Source organism: Schistocerca serialis, chromosome 1 (genome assembly GCF_023864345.2).
Source record: "Schistocerca serialis cubense isolate TAMUIC-IGC-003099 chromosome 1, iqSchSeri2.2, whole genome shotgun sequence".
Classification (NCBI taxonomy): Eukaryota; Metazoa; Arthropoda; class Insecta; order Orthoptera; family Acrididae; genus Schistocerca; species Schistocerca serialis.
The window spans coordinates 866183987-866206457 of NC_064638.1; the positions used below are offsets into that span (position 1 = coordinate 866183987).

Below are 22471 nucleotides of genomic sequence, written 5' to 3' on the forward strand. Positions count from 1 at the left end.
CTTCTGAAGGAGGAAGAGGTCCGACCAAGTTAATGTGTATATGCCCAAAACACGCTGTTGGAGTTGGGAATTGTCCTACTGGAGCGTGAACCTGGCATCCCACTTTGCTACATGGACACTGATAGCAGCTTGGGCCCACTCTCGTGTATCTTTCTTGACAGAAGGCCACACAAAATGGTCCATCACTAACTTCACTGAGGCATTGGTTCCTGGGTGTGCCAGGTTGTGAATGCCGTAGAACACCTTTTGTCAGAACTGGGGAGTGATGTATGGGCATGGTCCAACCATAGAGGTGTCACACCATACCTTAAATGGCTGCAGGGGGCATCCACAAGTTGTAAATGTAGGCCAGTGGATGATTCCACCATCAAGGACTGCAGCTGCGCATCTGAAGCCTGAACCCTTGCCAATTCAGAATAATCCAACATTGGACTTACCCCCTTAATGCGCAAGAAATATCCTGCCACAATGTTGTTGGCCCCATTGATGTGACGCATGTCTGTCGATAACTGGCATATAAACTCGATATGGCAGGCCTGACGGGGGGAACATGAATCACTGATTTTATAGAAAGCTGCCATGAGAGGTTTATGGTCAGTGTATATGGTGAACAGTCTGCCCTCAATGAAAGGGCGGAAGTGCCTGACACTTTCATACATTGCAAGGAGTTCCCTGTTGTATGCACTCCAACGAGTTTGACCCATCTGTAGCTTTTGTGAGAAGAAACTTGGTTGCTGCCACTGACCCTTCAGTCTCTGGTGAAGTGCTGCACATATTGCAGCTTGGCTTGCATCCACTGATAGGGCTAGCTGAGCTCCTTGTGTGGAATGTGCGATCTCCACTGCATCATGCAGGCTGTTTTGCAGTGCCTTGAAGGCAGAGTCCATCTCGGGTGACCATGGGAGTGAGTGCTTGCCAATTTTCTTCTGTCCAGATAAGGTACTGTTCAATGGTGTCTGGATAGTTGCTGTTCCATGCAGGTGGCAACGATAGAAATTTGTCATTCCTAGTAATCGTCAGGGATCATGGTAGTTTTGGGACCTTGGTAGGGTAACAACTCCAGTTGGAAAATGCCCTGAGCTGACATCTTATAACCCAGGGGGGTCACCACGGATTCGCCAAACATGCATTTGTCTTTGTTAAGTGTTATTACATGAGCACTAAGCCTGCTTTGCACCTCATTTATGTGTTTCTGATGGTCATAAATGTTCTCAGAAAACACCAGAATATTGTATAGATAAGAGAAACAATATGGTAGTCCTCTTAGCATGCTGTCCAGAAACCATTGCCATGTTTGGGCAGCATTTTTCAGCCCAAATGGCATCACCAAAAATTCAAACAGCCTGAATGGGGTTGTCACTGCAGTCTTTGGCACGTCCTGCTCTGCCATTGGGATCTGATTATAAGTCTTACTGCAATCTAAATCACTGAATATGGTCATCCCAGCCAGTGAATGGGTGAAATCCTGTATATGTGGCACAGGGTATCTATCCGGAACAGTTCGGGCATTCAAAGCTCAATAATCACTGCACAGGCACCATGACCCTTTCTTTTTATGAGTAAGGTGCAGAGGAGAGGACCATGGACTGTTGGATGGCTGTATAGTTCCTTCTTGCAGCATCTCAATGAAAACAGTCTTGGTTTCCCGCAAGCTATCAGGTGCAAGCCTGCAAACATGTGAGCAAACTGGTGGGCCTGGAGTTGTATGGATGTGGTGCACTATCTCATGCTTCACCCTGTTCTTTCTTGTTCCATGTCGTGGCTTGAGTGTTGCCTTTGTGGTTGAAACAGTGGGAGCCTGTTGTTGTAACATCAACAGATGTTATTTGGGCCATCTGCAGGTCAGACTCCTTCATTGCTATGGTGTCCTCCCAGGTGGGCACGCTGAGGTTGTCTACTCTTGGGCATGCATGAGAGGGCAGATGTCCTTGTATTCCCAAGATAACCCATCCATTGGTATAATGGACAAGGTGTGACTTGTGTAACTCCATGGGCAATGCATGCTTTGCCTGGAAATCAGCACCTAGTCTAGGCTGGTCAATATCTGCCATAACAAAGGTCCAGTTGCATTTTTCTGGTAGCAGAATGTCCATTGCCAGTGTTTCCTGTTCATATATGTGGATGACTGAATCGTTGACTGCTTTCAAAGTGGTCTCTTAGGCATGCTTGTCTGAAGGAAAGAAATTTACAGGCAGAGTGCTGACATCTGAGACAGTGTCGACCAAAAACATCCATCCCGTAGAGCAATCAGGAACAAAAAGTCTTTGTAAAGCCATGTACCTGACAGCTGTGGGAGAAGTTGACCGCTCAACATAGGCTCACGCTGAAATGGGAGTGCCCTCCTCCCATGCTCTGTGAGTTTAGCACAAATGCTTGTTGTCAACAGTCGGCTGCACCTAAAGCAGGCCATGGGATGCATTTGGGTGCGAGCACAAAACGTTACACTTCGTAGCTTGCGCCCCGAAATTCTGGTGAAACCATCAATAACAGGTGCCGTTGTTTACGCAACACAGCAGGTGCATTGGCTAGCGAGGACGCGTGTGTGCCAGCTGCCACAACGTCACGTGGCTCTAACTGCTGCGGCTGGGCAGTCAGTTGATCGATGGCACTGCGAGGAGATCGGAAATCTTCGGTCGCGTCTGGTGCTTGTTGTGTGGTCGTGGCGGCACAAGTTGGAGGCGCCATGTCAATCAGCTCCGGCAGTGCTTGGCGGGAGTCATTAGCCAAGGTGGTTGTGGCGGCAGCCACTGTGGCATGCGATTTGAGCAGGGAGTGCCCTCTATTGGCTACTTGCAGCAACTTGCCTAATGGCCGGCCCTCAAACGGCATTAAGGTTAAGTGCACCTGTGAAGGTAACTGCTGTTGCCAGATGCACACAAGTAATGTTTCTCGGGACACGGAAGGGCCCACCATAGCACGTAAATGCCAATAAAAGTCTGAAGGTGACCTGTCACTGTGTTTCCCATGGTACAGGAGCTGTGTTATCCGCTGATCCACTGGTTTTGTGCAATGTAAAATTAGTGCTGTCTTGAGAATGGTGTAAGCTTGTTGTGGTGGAGGTTGCATAACTATATCTGATACCACTGATGAAGCATGTTAGTCCAGGTGGCATATCACTAGCATAAACTGTTCAAAATCATCGACTAGTTGTTGCTGCACAAAAATGTTCTCCATAATAGTGAACCAAATTTTCGGACATTTGGGAATGAAAGGCAGGGGCCAAATTTGTAATTGCAAAGCGGGTGGGCTGCAAGAGCCAGTGAATGGAAAGTTTGAAGCTCATGGGAGTGGCACCAACATGGATGATGAAAACACAAGCACATTTGGTTTGATATCGGTGTGTCCTGTGGGCTGGTTGTGCGAGGCAATATCCTGTGGTGGCAGCATGGGCACGGCCGGTACATACGGTGTTGTTGGAAACGTAACATAGTGGACGAACTCAGTATGAGATGTAGGAATCTGTGGCACTGTAAACTGAGGAGTTTGCTGCACAATGTCAAGCTTGTTCTTGATATTCTGGATGATGCTGTCAATGTCAGGGAAGAGGTTCTGGGCAGACGACATGTCAATACAAGACTGTGCGGAAAATGTGTAAAGAAACTTGTCTACTGTCACACCACAGTAGTTATGGGGTCACCACTTATGTAGGGGTAATTACACTACATAAAAGAAAATACTTGCGTGGTTTTTGTACTGGAAATAACCACTTGTATTATACCACATGAACACAATACAAAGATATATTAATGTGGGAAATGAAACACTGTCGTTTTCCCCAAAGAACCTCATTTGCAAAGAGAGTGTTTCAGTGTCCTGCCGACTATTAACATGTCACTCCCACAAATTCATTTAGGACAAACTGGTAACTCTAGCCAAATACAACTTATTACTTATTCCACTAATTGTATACAGTTGTTCATTCAAATATAATTTTAGTGTTATATTATTATTTGTTAGCGTAAAAATTATTTTACCTGTGGTGTAAACTTGACCTGTCTCCAAAACTAAATGGATTGAAAATGAACATAATGAGATGAATAAATTACAATTCACTGTTGTTATTATTAATCTAACATGATCCTTTCATGTTATACTCACACAATCCACTCCTTAGATATTTCTTAGAACAGATATGTATTAACCAAATAGGATAACGTTAACCTCAATCAGTATTTTTGTCAATAACTGTCAGAATTCGATGAAAATTATTAAATGGATTCTAGATTTTAAAAAGTCAGGAATGAATAGGTAACAATGTTTATATACGATGGTTTAGAAAGGTACTGTGTAATAGTACTTCCTAAAGGAACTTAACAAATATGTCCTTGGAGTCTTTCGTGGCGGCATACTTGAATAAATTGTTCTTGGTTTTCCAGCTGCGTCAATTCGAATAAAATCCTTGAGCTTTCAATGGCCATCTCTGCCATCATCGTTAGGAATTCACTGACTGCTGGGGCTGCTATGGCTGCTATGGTTTCTCGCTTATATAGGCATGATGACATCATCAGCAGCCAATCAGATCGATCCAATGTGGCACACGCGCATCAGTCGACAGTCAATAACTGTCAGAATTCGATGAAAATTATTAAATTGATTCCAGATTTTAAAAAGTCAGGAAGGAATAGGTAACAATGTTTATATATGATTGTTTAGAAAGATACTGTGTAATAGTGCTGCCTAAAGGAACTTAACAAATGTGTCCTCGGAGTTTTTTGCGATGGCATACTTGAATAAAACGTTCTTGGTTTTCCAGTTGTGTCAATTCAAATAAAATCCTTGAGCTTCCGATGGCCCCATCTCCGCCATGGTTGTCAGGAGTTCACTGACTGTCGGGCTGACTTGTTAAGCTCCCTTTGTTTTATATGGCGTTTGTGCTCAGTACAAAGTTCTGCAACCATGTGAATTGTTTGTCCAATATACATGCTGCCACATTCACAGGGTACACCATACACACCGGACACTCGAAGAGCAATGTTGTATTTAACAGGGCGCAATATATCTCGTATCTTGGGGGCGGGCCAGGCAACTGGTCTTAGCCCATGTTTCTGCAGCAGACATCCCAACTTACTGCTAGTTGCTCCACAGTATTGGTGAATCAATAGAAGAGGCTAAATGGACTGTATTTCTGCCATACTATGGAGCAACTAGCAGTAGGTTATGACGTCTGCATGGGGAAACCATGTATTCTGTGCCGTGCATGGTGACTGTATTTTCACCTGCACTGAACATGTTTTCGTGACCGATCATGACAAGTGCACTTACGAGGGCTGTCTTTATAACCAGGTAGTCAGCCTTCAGCACTGTGATAAGCCACCTTTTGTCAGACATAAGTTCTGACATCAATGCTCTACCACTTAATAGCTCATCGACAAAGGATGGACCTCTGACACTGCAACTTCGTGAGGCTGCCAGCTTGTCAAACACAGTGCCTGAATCCATGACCCAGACCTTACAACTGTCACCATCTCGCACCTCACATGGAGGTTTTCTATTGAGAACATCATAAAATCAAACCTAGAGATGGACTTTTTGTGCCATTTTCATCTCTCCCCAGTCATACAACATGCTGTGCTCCTGTACTTTGACACAAGCTGCTCCATCCCAAGATATTTCACCCAGGCACATACCCCTACCCAGTACATTGGGCATTCAAGGCAAACAACAGGAAGAGAATTGTACACCCATCAAAAGACTACAGGAGTGTGTCTTCTCAGCTGGCAAGCTCTTGGTGGTTCACTAACACTACACCAATGCTGTGCACCATTGGACACACTTTTTACAAGAAGCACATTGCTTGCACAATGTAGTATCAACACACCCAATGCCCTTATCTGGCTTCTCTTGACACACAACAGTCATGATGACAACAGTGGGAGTTCATGTGTCACCCTAATCTCTCACCCTGATCTCTCCTGCCACTCACACCCACTCAACATCCGACCATTCTCATCTCCTGCTCTACCCAGAACACTCACTATCACTGACCTTGGGAACACAGCAAAGCACACATGTTACTACATCCAACCCTGCCTTGACACCCTGCTAACACGCCGCATGAATCATTAGGCCCTCCAGCCACACAGCACATCTTTGCTATGTCTTTTCCACATGTCTCACAGCCATGCAGCTTGATAGCCATCTGTTGCCGATTTTCACATGACAAGATGGAATATAACAATATATGAGAAGCAAAGTTGCTACTCACCATACAGCGGTGATGCTGAGTCGCAGACAGGCACAGCGAAAAGACTCTCACAATTAGAGCTTTCGGCCATTGAGGTCTTCATCAACAATAGACAGACAATTTCTTTTTCCACTGCTATGCTGCTTGGCCTTTACATTACGACTCTATGAATATTAATGTTATTTTACTGTTTTCTGCCATATTGATTTTGATCATTTTGTGATGCTTCTGATGCTGAGAGGTGAACTGCATGATTCTGCTTTATTTGTAATATATGGTGATGAACATGTGGATAAAAATTTGGAAACACCAAAAACAGACTACATTACTGTACCTCATACAGTTTACAAAACTTGTTTACATTCAAAACATCTTGTAATGGATAAAAACAGCCCCAATATGGTTTTCAAGGGAATCTTATTCTATTATTCCTGCAAAATAGTGGAAAGTTGAAATAACCATTATGCAGTTTGGTAGCAATCACACCTTCTTTTCAAAGTAGACCACAAAGTCTCAATAATATTCTGGTGTTGTGGTGGATAGGGGACATGTGGAAATTCATCCTCATGCTCACAGAACTGGTTCTGGATGGTGTAAGCTTTGTGAACAGAGGCCCTGTCATTTTGGATCACCACTGGGGAAGAAACATTGTGCCATAGGATGAACCTGACAGATAAAATGCTCATATAATCCTTGGCAGTAATGTGACCTTGCAGAGTAACCATATGGCCCATGGAATACCACAAAATGGCTGCCCAAATCATCCCCAAACCCCCACCATGTTTCACTCATGGGACATAAACATGGCCAGAGGCTGCAAATAGTGTGAAACAAGACCCATCCTGCTAAACGACCTCGTTCCAATGCTCTATAGTCCAGGTTTTATGGCTTTGGCACCATGTTTCCTGTTATCGGCATTTAGATCACAGATAAGTTTCCAGCTGACCCTGAATTCCCTGCCTTTGGAATCCCTCCCAATGTTTTTTCATTTTTCCTGTATGCGGTATAAATATCTGATAAGATGCCTCTTGAACTGCCAGCACTTCAGTTACCTTCATAATGTAAGCACACATCATACAAACTCCAATAATTTGCCCATGTTCAAATTCACTTAGCTCCAACATAATGTACTTATATCTACACAGAACACTGCTCTGACTATAACAGACATGTGGACATTCCACAGGAATCATTCATGGTCAAACACAACAGTGCAAATTGCAGGATTGGGTAGCATCTGCATTTACGTTCAAGAATGTATTTGTCACAATTTTTCCATATTTTGTTGAATGGCTGTAAGATCTTATTTAAGGACTGTCCTGCATTAAGTGGTTGACTGATTATAGTATGCCAATGGACATAGAATTGAGCTTGGTGACTGGTAAAACAAGGGATTCTGATGTTACGTAATGTAGCCTTGAAGATTTTCAATGATGACTGATTTACTGCACTTGCTGTGGATCGATTTGTACAAAGATTGTGATGTCTTGGTACAGTGACTAAATAGTAATGATTTTTGCTACATAATGATTAAAACTAGAAACAGTCTGTTAAAATGAAAACCACATAATATACCATGTCCTGCTTACAATTCTGAACTATACCACGATGTGATGACTCAATGTTGATAAACTACATAATGAGTGAAAATACACTGAAGAGCCAAAGAAACTGGTGCACCTGCCTAATATTGTGTAGGACCCTTGCGAGCACACAGAAGTGCCGCAACACGACATTTCATGGGCTCGACTAATGTCTGAAATAGTGCTGGAGGGAACTGACACCATGGATTCTGCAGGATTGTCCATAAATCTGTAAGAGTTCAAGGGGATGCTCTTCTGAACAGTACGTTGAAAGGCATCCCAGATATGCACAATAATGTTCATGTCTGGGGAGTTTGGTGGCCAGCAGAAGTGTTTAAACTCAGAAGAGTGTTCCTGGAGAAATTCTGGATGCATGGGGTGTTGCATTGTCCTACTGGAATTGCCCAAGTCTGTCAGAATGCACAGTGAACATAAAGGGACGCAGGTGATCAGACAGGATGCTTATGTAGGTGTCACCTGTCAGAGCCATATCTAGACATATTAGGGATCCTATATCACTCCAACTGCACACGCCTCACACTGTTACAGAGTTTCCATCAGCTTGAACAGTCCACTGCTGACATGTAGGTCCATGGATTCATGTGGTTGTCTCCATACCCGTACATGTCCCCCTGCTCATTAAAATTTGAAATGAGACTCGTCTGGCCAGGCAACATGTTTCCAGTTAAAAACAGTCCAATGTCAGTGTTGATGGGCTCAGGCGCAGTGTACAGCTTTGTTCTGTGCAGTCGTCAAGGTTGCACAAGTAGGCCTTTTGGCTCCAACAGCCCGTATCGATGATGTTTCATTGAATTGTTCACATGCTGACACTTGTTGATGGGCCAGAACTGAAATCTGGAGCAGTTTGGAGAAGGATTGCACTTCTTTCACGTTGAACGATTCTCTTCAGTCATCACTGGTGCCGTTTTTGTAGGACCTTTTTCCAGCAGCAGCGATGTCAAAGATGTGATGTTTTACTGGATTCCTGATACTCATGGTACACTGATGAAATGGTCATATGGGAAAATCCCCACTTCATCACTAACTTGGAGATGCTGTGTCCCATCATTCATGCGCCAACTGTAACACCACCTTCAAACTCACTTAAATCTTGGTAACCTGCCATTGTAGCAGCAATAAGCAATCTAACAACTGTGCCAGAAAGAAGTTGTTTTATACAGGCATTACCGACTGCAGTGCCATATTCTGCCTGTTTACATATCTCTGTATTTGAATATGCATGCTTATACCAGTTTCTTTTGTGCTTCAGTGTAAAACACTGACTGATAACAGATAACGTGTTTCTGGTTATGAGGGAGAAAGCAATTTTACCTGATGAGGACACTGTCCATAAGTCTGTAAGAACTCACTATAATTTATACAGAATTAATCATATTTTCATATTTATGATCATAGGGGACAGCATTGTATCTGCCGGCCAGGTGGTCTTGCGGTTCTAGGCGCTCAGTCTGGAACTGCGCGACTGCTACAGTCGCAGGTTCGAATCCTGCCTCAGGCATGGATGTGTGTGTTGTCCTTAGGTTAGTTAGATTTAAGTAGTTTTAAGTTCTAGGGGACTGATGACCATAGATGTTAAGTCCCATAGTGCTCAGAGCCATTTGAACCATTTGAGCATTGTATCTAGACTTTAGTGTACCTCAAAACACATTATGTTTCCTGGTTCATGCTTTAGTCTCGCGACCAAATCTAGGATGATATGAGGAAATGCATACTAGAGCCTTCATAACCAGTTTCCAGTATTTGATAATGTTTTTGTTGTTCTGAGACTTGGGGTTGTGTTTTTTTTTCCACTGCATTTGCAAATATTATGAATTTTACACACTCACATTTAAATCCTGTTTAATGTATTACAGCAATGTTGAGTATACCATTCAGTCTTCAGTTACTAAGTTTTATGATGAGTAAAAGTCTGGTTTTTGAAACTATTTACATAAATTGTGGATGATTAAGCCATATTTTGTCAGTCATGCATCATCTTGTACCTTGAACTGAGGATCTCTTTACTGTGGAACATGTGGTATTTCCAAATGAACTGAGTTTCTTTAATGACTTAACAATTTTCCATGACTTGAAAATGGGAATTTGTGTCAGTTAGCAATAACTTCTGTTTTACAATATTTTTAACGTGTAATTGTTTTCTGATAACACTCCTTTCTAATTTGCTTTCACTTTCTGATTATTGGTATGTAGTAGAGCAATAATGTAACACATGGACTATTAAAAGCAGTATTGACAAGATTTCCTTGCTTGCAGTACTTTTAAATCTGAATAGAATATTTGTTGCTTGGTAGATGACCATGTCGTTTCTTGGAAGTTTTTCACATTCGGGAAAACCTTACTTTTCAGGAGAATGTTTATTATTTCAGAAGAAATTTTGCAACACACATAAAGTGAATGCTATCACTTCAAACTGGAATAAGAATGCATATTACATTTATGTTACAGAACTAGCTATTGGCAATAACCTGAAACATATTCCAAGGTACAACACTCCCTCCTAATATACATCTCCATTTTGTTAAAGTGCGCGTCATATATCTTGGCGGCCGAGTTTAGGTTTGTTCTGCGCATCTGACGTCACAAAACACAGTCAGCCAATGAACAGAGAACGACGTTGCCAGATCTTGACAGCAGTGCAGAGCACGGACGAGTGTCTTCAGTTTTGGAAACGTTCAGTCATAAATAAAGTAATAGAACAAAAGCAATGTCTTGATAGCAGACTTTCTTTTACAGAAAGTATGGAAAAAGCATTCTTTATACCAATTGCTTCATATTCTATTAATTAATTAAAACAAACAAGCAATAAGACTCCTAATTCAGGCTATAGCAAGGAAAGGTGTTTGTATCACTCTCACGAACTGCTTTTTCGCAATAAAGAACAGCGGTAATTGTTTATTTCCTATTGTACTTCGACGAAGCGTGAGTAATTCATAGTAATACCAACAGTGTTCATAAGTAGCTGCGTGAGGTGTTAGAGTCGTTATGGAGTAACACTGTTCAATGAGCTGAGGTAGCGGAACGGTTAAGGAGTTGGGCTGCCAAGTGAAAGGTTATGAATTCAAACCTTGTGCGGTGCTTAGTATTTTCTTTATTTAAAAACAATATTGGAGTGCCTTACTTCATGAATTTTATTCGTTTGAATGAAATTTCTAGTGCTTTGCCTCATCATTAACTTTTTTGCTGCTGCAGACACGTGCTCCCCGCATTCCGCGCTGTGCGCGATTTTGTCATCACTGCACTTCTCGCCTGTGCAGACACATGGTGTTCCCACTGCTTTGACACACTTATCATTTGATTTCACAAAAACTATTTGGCCAAAAAATTTGATTTTTACATGTCTTCTTGCCTGATACCTTCCCCCCATAAATGACTTAATTTTGTTTTGATGTGCAGCATTAAATGTAGTAAACCATTGCACGAAATTTTGAAGAGTTTGCAGAGGTAAAAGTCCATAGCGTATACTTTCTGTATGGTCGATTTTAGTTGCCACAATGTTGAGAATGAAATGTGGACAAGATACCTAAATTTCATATAATATTTACTGTATAACAATATCTCATTTAATTTAAGTACCACATAGGTGTCGTATGTAATATTGAGAGATATTCCGTCTTTCGTGACTGTAATAAAAGTTTTATATACACACGGCGCGTTTGGCTTTATTTTAAAGCACTTCCATCATACACAATGGTATTCATGTTCTATTTCTTGTTTTTGTTCCACAGTCGCAGTTTTACCAATGGTATTGAAATATATCCCTCTTCTGCAACTGTAATAAGCGACTTATTTAGACCAGACGCATTTCTCTCTTTTGAAGCATCATAAGAGGACTGTATTTTGTGTCCTCCATTGCCAAGTCACCTTTCGTAGTTTTGTGCTGCAGTATCACAATATTCAACGTTTGTGTTGGCTCATTAGTGTTTTAGCAAATAAATGCTGTTTGTGTGTGCCACACACAAAATTATATTTGACATAGCTCTGAGCACTTCACTGACAGACGGTATATTCAAGTCCTAATGTTTTTGTAAGTCCACAGTTTTGATTAATGTATTTTGTCTACTTCCTTTTGATTGATTGAAGCGTTTTAAAATAAAGCCAAACGTGCCCAGTGTAAGTAAAACTTTTGTTACAGTCGCGAAAGGTGGAATATTTCTCAATATTACATACGACACTTATGTGGTACTTAAATTAAATGAAATATATAGGTATCTTGTTCACATTTCATTCTCAACTTTGTGGCAACTAAAATAGACCATACGAAAAGTATACTCTATGGACTTTTACCTCTGCAAACTCTTCAAAATTTTGTGCGAAGGCTTACTATATTTAATGCTGCATAATAACTGCGTTGAACATCGAAACAAAATTAAGTCATCTATGGGGGGAAGGTATCAGTCAAGAAGATAGGTAAAAATCTAATTTTTGAGCCAAATAGTTTTTGTGGAATCGAATGATAAAGAATGTCAAAGCAGTCGGAACACAATGTGTCTGCACAGGCGAGCAGTGCAGTGACAAAATCGCAGACAGCGCGGAATGCAGGGAGCACGTCTTTGTAGCAGCGAAAGGGTAAATGCGGCCGTGGTGGCTTTACTTCATGAACTGCGTGCTCCCCCCTACACGTAAGCTTGCGAACTATGCTATACTATGGCGCTGCTTCTATTGGCGCGTGCATCGTGTGCAACTGGCAACGCAGCAATCTCCAGCGTCTAGGCGGGCATGCGCGAGCCGCCAAGATAAAAGAATTGAACTATAGTCACACTAAATATGTAGTTTGGAGAAAAAACTTGGCTATAAGTCATTTTACAGTCAGTAAAGAAATGCATGACAAAGGAAACATATTTTTGAGATACAAATTTAGTACTTTAACTATGATTTAGGTGATTAAACACCCAACCATCACTGTAAGTCGATTGATGCATTAGGTCTACAACTTTGTTTCTGACATCTTGCAACAGATGGCAGAAGAAGCAAGTAGTGGTGCAGGTGGCTGGTTGTAAGTGCCATACAATAAGCTTATGTATTTGTAAACAAAATGTCATCAGAATATTAGTCGATTTGTGCTTGCCTGACCCCAATCCTTGTCATTTGTGGGCAGTTTTAATTTTCTGCTTTAACATGAAGAAATCTGTGACTGAGGCTCATAAAATCATGGGTAAGACCTATGATGAGGCAACTATTAGGGAAATGGATTGCAGAGAATTGTTTCACCAAAGGAGCGCGCTGCTAGTAAGGCTACAGTGTGTGTCCGGGATAAGCCACTCCTGCTGGTGCCTGCAGAGTCTATGTCCGTTATCAGCATGTTACGTAATCAAGGTCACTCGTCTCCTATATAAGCAGGCAGTGCATGCCAGTGGAACTATTCTGCTGTGAGCTCTATCTGCGACAGCATTGAAGCACTATGGCTTGTCGAAGTGTGTATCATCAACGCCGCCACCGCATGCCTGTCTACAAACAAACTATTAGCCTCAAGAATAAACTTGGAGGAAATGCAACAAACCAAGTAGTAATCTTAAATGGACCTATTTTGCCTTTGGAGACAGAATGGTAGTGGAAGAGAGAATGTTTTCAAAGTTACTAAGGTCAACAGAAACAATCACGAGAGATCATTAGCAAAAGCAATTGATACCTTTCAGAGGAGCACTGAAAATCAAATGGCCACAATACAGCAATGATAGGCATGAAAAGGTGATTTTGCACCATGACAGTGCTTGACCTGATATCACAAAATTCATCAAAACATACTTGGAAACAATGAAATGGGAAGTCCTAGCCCATCCACCATATTCTCCAGTCATTGTCCCTCTGACTAACACCTTTTTTGATCAGTGGCACATGGCCTGACTGATCAGCACTTCCAGCCATGTGCAAAATTGGATCGATTTTTGGATCTCCTTAAGAGATGTCCAGTTCTTCCACTGCAGGATTTGTATGCTGCTGGAAAGATGAAGAAAGAAATGGCCAATATTTGGAATTATAGAGTTTTTGTAAGTTTTTTCATAATAAAGCCTCAAACTTTGAGAAAAAACAGGGGAAGTGAAGTTGTAGATCTAATTGTTATTTCTGTAAGAAGGTTGGACATAGGAATGAATAGGAAATAGATGATTTAAGTATCCCATTTGATCATTTTGTCCCTAAGTGTACATTTACACATCTAAGAGTAACTTATTACATTTCCACACTGATTTAGAAGCAAATGGTAAGTAATTTGTTTAGTTTTAGGATCAGTTTCCTTTTTGAATGCATCAATGTCTGGATTAAACTTGTCAGCAGAAAATCCTGTAAAAGGAGCAGCCATCCAAAACAGGATATTTCTTTGATGTGTGTATCTGTGAGAGTATTTTGTCACCATTAGCTCAGTGCTGATATATTATATATTAAACTTTGACCTACACTTTCTTTGTGCAAGCACATAAGCAGCTACTTTACCAGCTATTAATTATCTACCCTTTTAAGAATGTATTATTACAGTATTCTACATTGTCTTCATCACTATATATGCAAATAAGGTTGACACTTGGTGAGGTGGCTGATGCGAGCAACCATAAAGGCATTTCCTATTTACAATCGCTCCCATCAGCCACTGCACTGAGTGTCAGCTTTGTTTGCACAAATAATACAAATTTGTACAATCGTAATTACCATGTATGTACTATTCTTTCATCTTTTACTGACTTGTTTAATGTTTTACGTTGCTGTCAAAACTTTTTGCATAATTCTATGAAAATCATATACACAATGCACACATAGAAAGAACTCAATACTTATGGAAAATATAGCTCTTGAATACTGATTTATGACACTGATTACAAATATGACTAAGATTACTTAACTGGAATAACCATTTTTCTTATTTATAATTACAGACAGACCAGTATCTGAGCATCTACTATTATATAATTTTTCCTTTCCTATGTATGTGCTCCAGATGTACACCTTTGTGCAAGGATTGTATGTACTATTTCAGGTATATCAGGATGAAATGACCTAACAAGTGCCTAATAAGATGCTAACAATGGGACACACAAATATATGATGCTTTGCATATTTAATGAGGACTGAACCTTTGTGAAGAATGTGATGAAAAGGGCTATAGAGAAATCTGTCATTAAAAGGCTGAAAATTGACTTAACTGTTTAATAGGAAGTTGTACTTGTAACTGCTACTTTTGTAAATTGAACTATGTACAAAATCATTTGTTTCAAGTCCATTACTTACTTAATGTGTTTGCAAGCAGTAATAGTTTATGTGAATTTTATTGTAATATCTATATATAATTTTGGTTTATCAAGTACATTCCTGCCCCCTCCCCCCCCCAAAAAAAACCATCTCATTTTTTCATTATTCTGACACACGATCTGCTCCACTCTCTGCATAATTCTTATGCACACTTACTGTACTGATTGATACCATGGCAACAGCAAATTCGACACCACAGACATGGTTCTACTTACACATTATGTGTATTTACTGATTTGTGTATTCATATGTCTACCTCTGTCAACTAATCAATGAATTATATGATGCAAATCAGTAGCTCAAAGAACATTCATGTAATTTACATTTCAAACTGCACATATTGTTATGAGTCTGGTATTTGCTAATCACTTCACTTACCACTCTTGAAGCAGACAGTGTCTGAAGGACGTTGAGAAGCACATGGTCGAGGACTGTCAGGTGTCAGGGGCATAAATTGTCCTTCATGGAAAACTGATACTGCAAGGCGACCATCCTCATTTTTACGAAGTCCACTGTTAGCCAAATCATTGTTACCATAGAGCACAGAAAGATCTAAGTGTGATGTGGCACCATTCATCTGTTAAGAGAGTTTTTGAAAGATAATCCAAGGAATCAGTAAATGACAACTGTGACATTCAGGTTAAAATAAAAGAAGTGATGCACTACAAAGGAATTATCCAAATAGGATGGGAATCAGTAGACATGATGTTCATTTGCAGACAAACAAATAACAATAATTTCAGAAAAAATTGATGATTTACTCAAGAGAAAGAGCTTTGCAAATTAAGCAAGTCAGTAATACGTAGGTCCACCTCTGGCCCTTATGCAGGCAGTTATTCAGCTTTGCACTGATTGACAGAGTTGTTGAATGTCCTCCTGAGGCATATCATGCCAAATTCTGTCCAACTGGTGCATTAGATCATCTAAATCCTGAGCAGGTGGGAAGACCCAGTCCATAATGCATAATGTTGCAGCTATGAATTCAGCATGCCCAAAACTCTGTGGAGACCTTTTTATGTACTGGGAAGAGTCATTTGCTGCACTGCTTTGATCCATTCAGGTAATGGTGCCAACTGTGCAGCTCAAACTAAACGAACTTCACTCTCTCCCATGACACACTTCAGTTCATGAATAATGATGCCATAATCCTGCACCAGGCAGTAAAGCTGCCTCAGGCAGTCTGAATGCTGATCTACCAAAGAAGAGATTATTAAAATGTAATCCATCTAACAAAACACAAATGGCAACTCCCATAGCACTTCATGCATGAACCTCTGCTAAGTCTGTGCAGCATTCCTGAGACTGAATGGCATGAAATAGTATTAAAAAAAATAGTATTAAAAAATTTGAAGCGTGTTTTTTTTTTTTTTTTTTTTTTTTTTTTTTTTTTTTTTTTTTTTTTTTTTTTTTTTTTTTTTTTTTGCTGAAGCCATGGGAATTTGAGAATATACTTTCACAGAATCTACCACACTAAATACTGTTGCACCACTACTGGTATTGTTGAACTCTGTCATGTTATGAATGGGGTACCGAGCCAGAATTGTGCTCTGTAATCATCACATATCCTCCAGGTATTATCTTTCTTTGGAAACATGTGAATTGGTGATATCCATGTACTGTTAGAACTAGTTAGAATACCTGTTTTTAGCAGCTGGTTGAACTATGCCTGTGCTGTGAGCAGATTCTCTGGAACCACATATCATGGATGACAGGAGACAGGCTGCCCTCAAGTCATATGGACATAATCCTGTGTCAATGCTTGCACTTCCTAATGCCACTTGCAGGTTCCTTAAGTGCTGAGAAGTAAACTGTGAAACAGATTACCCATGGATAGTGATGCAACATTGCCTACCTAACTGAATTGTAGTAGCTTCTAGAGTTCTTCTTGCAGGGCGCACCTGTGTGTGTCCCAGATCATTGTGGATACAGAATCGTAGCACTGACTCCCAACATGGATGATGCGAAAGAGCTACCCGACACCTCCATGCAGCAAGATGTGGGCACCTTGCACTGCATGATATCTGACTTGGAAGGCATTTTAGGCAATGTTTCTTCTGTGCTAGTTGGCACCAATTGACAGTTGACTAAATCTACCATGAGGTGATAATACTAGAGAAAATTTGCACCTGTGATAGAACCTGGCACATCTGCAACAATGAATTTTGGTTCAGTTATAATTCCAGTTGTCATTCACTATATGTCAAAATTCTCAAATTGTTGACTGTTGTCAATAAATATTATGATGTTGCTCTCATTGTGTCTGTAGCTTTATTGGATAGACATTGACTTCTGATCCTCTCTCCACCAGAAATTTCTTCCCCCAAGCATAGTGATGCACAAACAATCATTGGAAACCATTGCTTGAGGTCAATGTTGCATTTTATACACTACTGGCCATTAAAATTGCTACACCAAGAAGAAATGCATATGATAAACAGGTATTCAAGGATGAATATATTATACTAGAACTGACATGTGATTACATTTTCACGCAATTTGGGTGCATAGATCCAGAGAAATCAGTACCCAGAACAACCACCTCTGACCGTAATAACGGCCTTGATACGCCTGGGCATTGAGCCAAACAGAGCTTGGATGGCGTGTACAGGTACAGCTGCCCATGCAGCTTCAACACGATACCACAGTTCATCAAGAGTAGTGACTGGCATATTGTGACGAGCTAGTTGCTCGGCCACCATTGACCAGATGTTTTCAATTTGTGAGAGATCTGGAGAATTTGCTGGCCAGGGCAGCAGTCAAATATTTTCTGTATCCAGAAAGGCCCGACCAGGACCTGCAACATGCGGTCCTGCATTATCCTGCTGAAATGTAGGGATTCGCAGGGATCGAATGAAGGGTAGAGCCACGGGTCGTAACACATCTGAAATCTAACGTCCACTGTCCAAAGTGCTGTCAATGCGAACAAGAGGTGACCGAGACATGTAACCAATGGCACCCCATACCATCACGCCTGGTGATACGCCAATATGGCGATGACGAATACACGCTTCCAATGTGTGTTAACCGCGATGTCGCCAAATACAGATGCGACCATCATGATGCCATAAATAGAACCTGGATTCATCTGAAAAAATGACGTTTTGCCATTTGTGCACCCAGGTTCATCGTCAAGTACACCATCGCAGGTGCTCCTGTCTGTGATGCAGCATCAAGGGTAGTCGCAGCCATGGTCTCCAAGTTGATAGTCCATGCTACTGCAAACGTTGTCGAACTGTTCATGCAGATGGTTGTTGTCTTGCAAACGTCCCTATCTGTTGAGTCAGGGATTGAGACATGCTGCACGATCTGTTACAGCCATGCAGATAAGATGCCTGTCATCTCGACTGTTAGTGATACGAGGCCATTGGGATCCAGCACGGCGTTCCGTATTACCCTCCTGAAGCCACCGATTCCATATTCTGCTAACGATCATTGGATCTCGACCAACGCGAGCAGCAATGTTGCGATAGGATAAACCGCAATTGCGATAGGCTACAATCCGACCTTTATCAAAATCGGAAATGTGATGGTACGCATTTCTTCTCATTACAAGAGGCATCGCAAAAACATTTCACCAGGCAATGCTGGTCAACTGCTGTCTGTGTATGAGAAATCGGTTGGAAACAGCATCTTCTTCCTCTCAGTTAAATTTCACGTCTGTAGCACATCATCTTTGTGGTGTAGCAATTTTAATGGCCAGTAGTGTATTTACACATATTTTGTGTTGTACTGGGCGCTTATGTGGTTGCTGATGAGCCTGTCTTTGCAGTTTTGGTAACTGCAGAGTTGAGTGCATTGGTGATCAAGGTTCCCAAAACATTTGTGATACCAGCACCATTGTCCTGTCAATGATTATGGTTCAGTATTATTGCACTTCTTCCCACTGTCAAGACATCTCTCTTGCTGATGGATAGCTACTTGCATACTGAGCTTGGCCTCTTGTGCTGCTAACTGCTCCACAGTACATTCAGTCCACATGCTTTGTAAGTATGAATCATTCATGTTTGTTACAGAGTTCATACTACTCTCATTTGTTTCCATGTTTGCTTCAGGCTCCTTCCTTTGCCTAACATTGATGATTGCACACAGAGAGGCCTGCCCTAAACTGTTTGGAACAATATCTGTCATCTTAGCTAAATCCTAGAAAGGTATATTTGTCTGTGCCATGGATGTTGGCTGGAAATTTTCACAACCATAGCACCTATAAGTATTGTTTAAGTAGAAGATCTGGCACCACCAGAGTACAAAGGGTTCTAAGTATCTGTGATGGACTCTTCTCCACATACCATCTTCTGGAAATATTTTTTGTAAATGTAGCACCAGAGATACGATATACTGCTAAATGAGTGCCTCCTTGAGCATAATGTAGTTCTGATGTCCCAAGGCATCCTCTATCTATTCTATAACTTCCAAACTAAAGTGTCCAACCACTGTATTGAATTTATCACCATTTGCAAACATTTCACGTTGTTGAAAAAAACCAAAGCTGCGGGCTCTTTATCCAGAATGACAGAAGCTCAATGTTACCACTTCAGGTATTTACATTTCTCTCCTGAATATTATCTCTACAATTTCTGTTGGTAGCAAATTAACTGTTGAGGATCCTAGGTTCAGTGAAAAACTTTGTGTCATCTTAACTCTTGCCACTGATATTTGGGTTGGCAAATCCATTGCTTCCAACAATATATGTTTCTCTGTTTCTTTCTTTTTGGGGTCACAACTTTGGGAACTCAGCATATATGTATTTGTTGCACAAGAATACAAAGGGTTACTTCAAATAACTACTTATTTCTACCTCACAAACACACACTACAAAGAACAAATGTAAGAGAGTAAACATGAGTTACTATGCCGACAGTACGAAAGATAATCCTTTTAACTCCAAAGAGAACATTATGAACGTGTTGTGGTGCATCGTCTGATTGATGTCACCACAAGATCCTACTTTAAGTTCTCCATTCATGTGATAACTGCCAACTTATTATCCCTCATAATGACATAATGGAAAAGTGGGCCCATAAAGCCTTACACATTTCACTTGCTAAGCATTGTCTATCAATAATAGTTTTACCCATGTCTACTGAAGAAGTTCATTTCTTGATATTAAAACTATTTCTTTGTGCTACAGTGATCTAATATCATTTTCCACTATTTTGGTGTTCTTAAATTCACCATTTAAACACAATTTCATTTAAGAGTAAGTATTTAGTGTTATATGCTACTTATCTTTTCCTGTTTAATCGGATAGATAAAAAATCTACTTACCAAGCAGCAGCAGAACACACACAAAAAAGACTACTGTGATTGGCAAGCTTTTAGAGCCAGTGGCTCCTTCTTCAGGCCTGAACCTCCGCTAATTTCAAGTTGCCGTCGCTCATACCTCACCTGTCATCCAACAACATCTTTGCCTCTGTACTTCTGCCTCGATTGACATCTCTGCCCAAACTCTTTGCCTTTACATATGACTGCTTGTGTCTGTATTTGTGCAGATGGATATGTGTGTGTGTGTGTGTGTGTGTGTGTGTGTGTGTGTGTGTGTGTGTGTGTGTGCGAGTGTATACTTGTCCTTTTTTCCCCCTAAGGTAAGTCTTTCCACTCCCGGGATTGGAATGACTCCTTACCCTCTCCATTAAAACCCACATCCTTTCTTCTTTCCCTCTCCTTCCTGATGAAGCAACCGTTGGTTGCGAAAGCTTGAATTTTGTGTGTGTGTTTGTGTTTGTTTGTGTGTCTATCGACATACCAACACTTTCGTTTGGTAAGTTACATCATCTTTGTTTTTAGATATATTTACATTACTTTAAATAATATCTAGATTTTTGGGGAAAATACTGATGTAAGAATTACCGGGATTGCTGGCTGAAGCACACAGTCATCAGGGACAACTGTCATTGCACGCACAAACTCCATACAGCACACACCATATTTGCTATAGACAGGATCATGAGGAGACACAGGAATTGGATAACATGCATCAGAAAGTTTTGATTCTGGTAGAACTGCTGAGCCATCACTCTCACAACATTGGAAAGGTCCAGAAGCTGGAATAACAAATGAAATGATGAGCAATTTGGGTACAATGTTCCCATCTTGAATACATTAGGGTCAGAGAACCACAATATTTAATTTTTGTCTTGAGGAAAAACGAATAGCAAGAAAATATAACTTACAAATAATTCTTAAATTTCAACAGAGATAGTGATAAGTGATTGATGACGTTTTTTTGCAAGGAGTGCAAACATTACTTATAAATGAAAAATACAAAGGAATCATAAAATTCATCATATTTCACATTTAAAAACAAGCTTTGAAGCTATGTTGTGGTTATTAACTCAAAGCTTACATATATTTGCAGAATATTCTTTTTAAAGTAAGAAATATTATTTATTTACTTTCTATTTTGTCAGACCAGAACCTCAGTTTTGTGTATTAAATAACAATAGAGTGTATCAAGGTGGAAGAAATGTACTATCAACTTAAGATGACTATATTGTCAGTAAATTATCCATGAATTCAGAACAATTGTTTTCAGCTCTTATGTTATGAGTTCTTGCCAGCTCTCATTCCCTCCATTTGCTGGCAACCATACTATCTTACAATTAGTCTCATGATACCCAAGTACTATCTGTGATACTTTTAAACTTGACTTATCACAAAGAAATTCTGAAAATACTACTCCAGATTAACTGGACAGTAGTTAGTGGGCAAGAAACAGACAAAAGGCAGCAGCCAGACTGCACACATTACATGTACATACTGAGACACATTTAAATGCAGGAAACCATATGTGAAAGTTCACCTGAAGTAAATTTAAAACAAATGACAACGGTCACATCTGCTTTCAGTAAAGTTTATCATAACTTAAAAATAATATATGTACAAGACTGAGAGGACTGACGCAAGGAAGGAGTAAAAAGAGAAACAAGGGAGTAGTCTCCACTAAGAAATCAAGCCACAGAAAACTGTAACCTAATAAAATAATGATCAGTGGGGGAATAAATCAGCAAAATAGAGATTTGAAATGTTCCTTCACAGGATAGCAATAGGTTTCTTAAATTATATGAAATAAACTCATAAATAAATTAACAAAGAAAATACAAAATGTTCCATTGTTCATACATACTATGACAGTTGTTGCTTGAGGATCATTTTCTTTTCTTTATGAGTGTGTTTATGAAACAGTCTTGAAAACCACAATGACACCTGAGCCTATTTAACATCTGGTGATATATCATAAACATTTTACTGTATTTATTATTATTTTATAAAATATTCTCATTAACTACTAATAATTATCAAAAGTGCTGCATGAAGCCTAGTGGAGGTTTAGTGCATATAGAAATCCAATATTTTGAATTATCTTTAACTTTTCTTGGAAATTCAGCCAGCAAGATGATTTCTAAACTTCTTCAAGCATTATTGATGACTGGTTGACTTGTGCTGGGTG

At 40.3% G+C, this 22471-nt stretch overlaps 1 protein-coding gene across 1 annotated transcript in view; it reads right to left on the reverse strand.

Moving 5' to 3' along the window:
- The window catches only part of LOC126458405 (peroxidase-like), a 139143-nt gene that overhangs the window by 56098 nt on the left and 60574 nt on the right, over positions 1-22471 (reverse strand). Inside the window, exons 5-6 of the mRNA XM_050095423.1 lie at positions 20872-21065; positions 15403-15601 (exon numbers count right to left, since the gene is read on the reverse strand). Of these exons, the coding sequence (XP_049951380.1) occupies positions 15403-15601; positions 20872-21065 (393 nt within the window). The remainder of the gene's footprint in view (positions 1-15402; positions 15602-20871; positions 21066-22471) is intronic.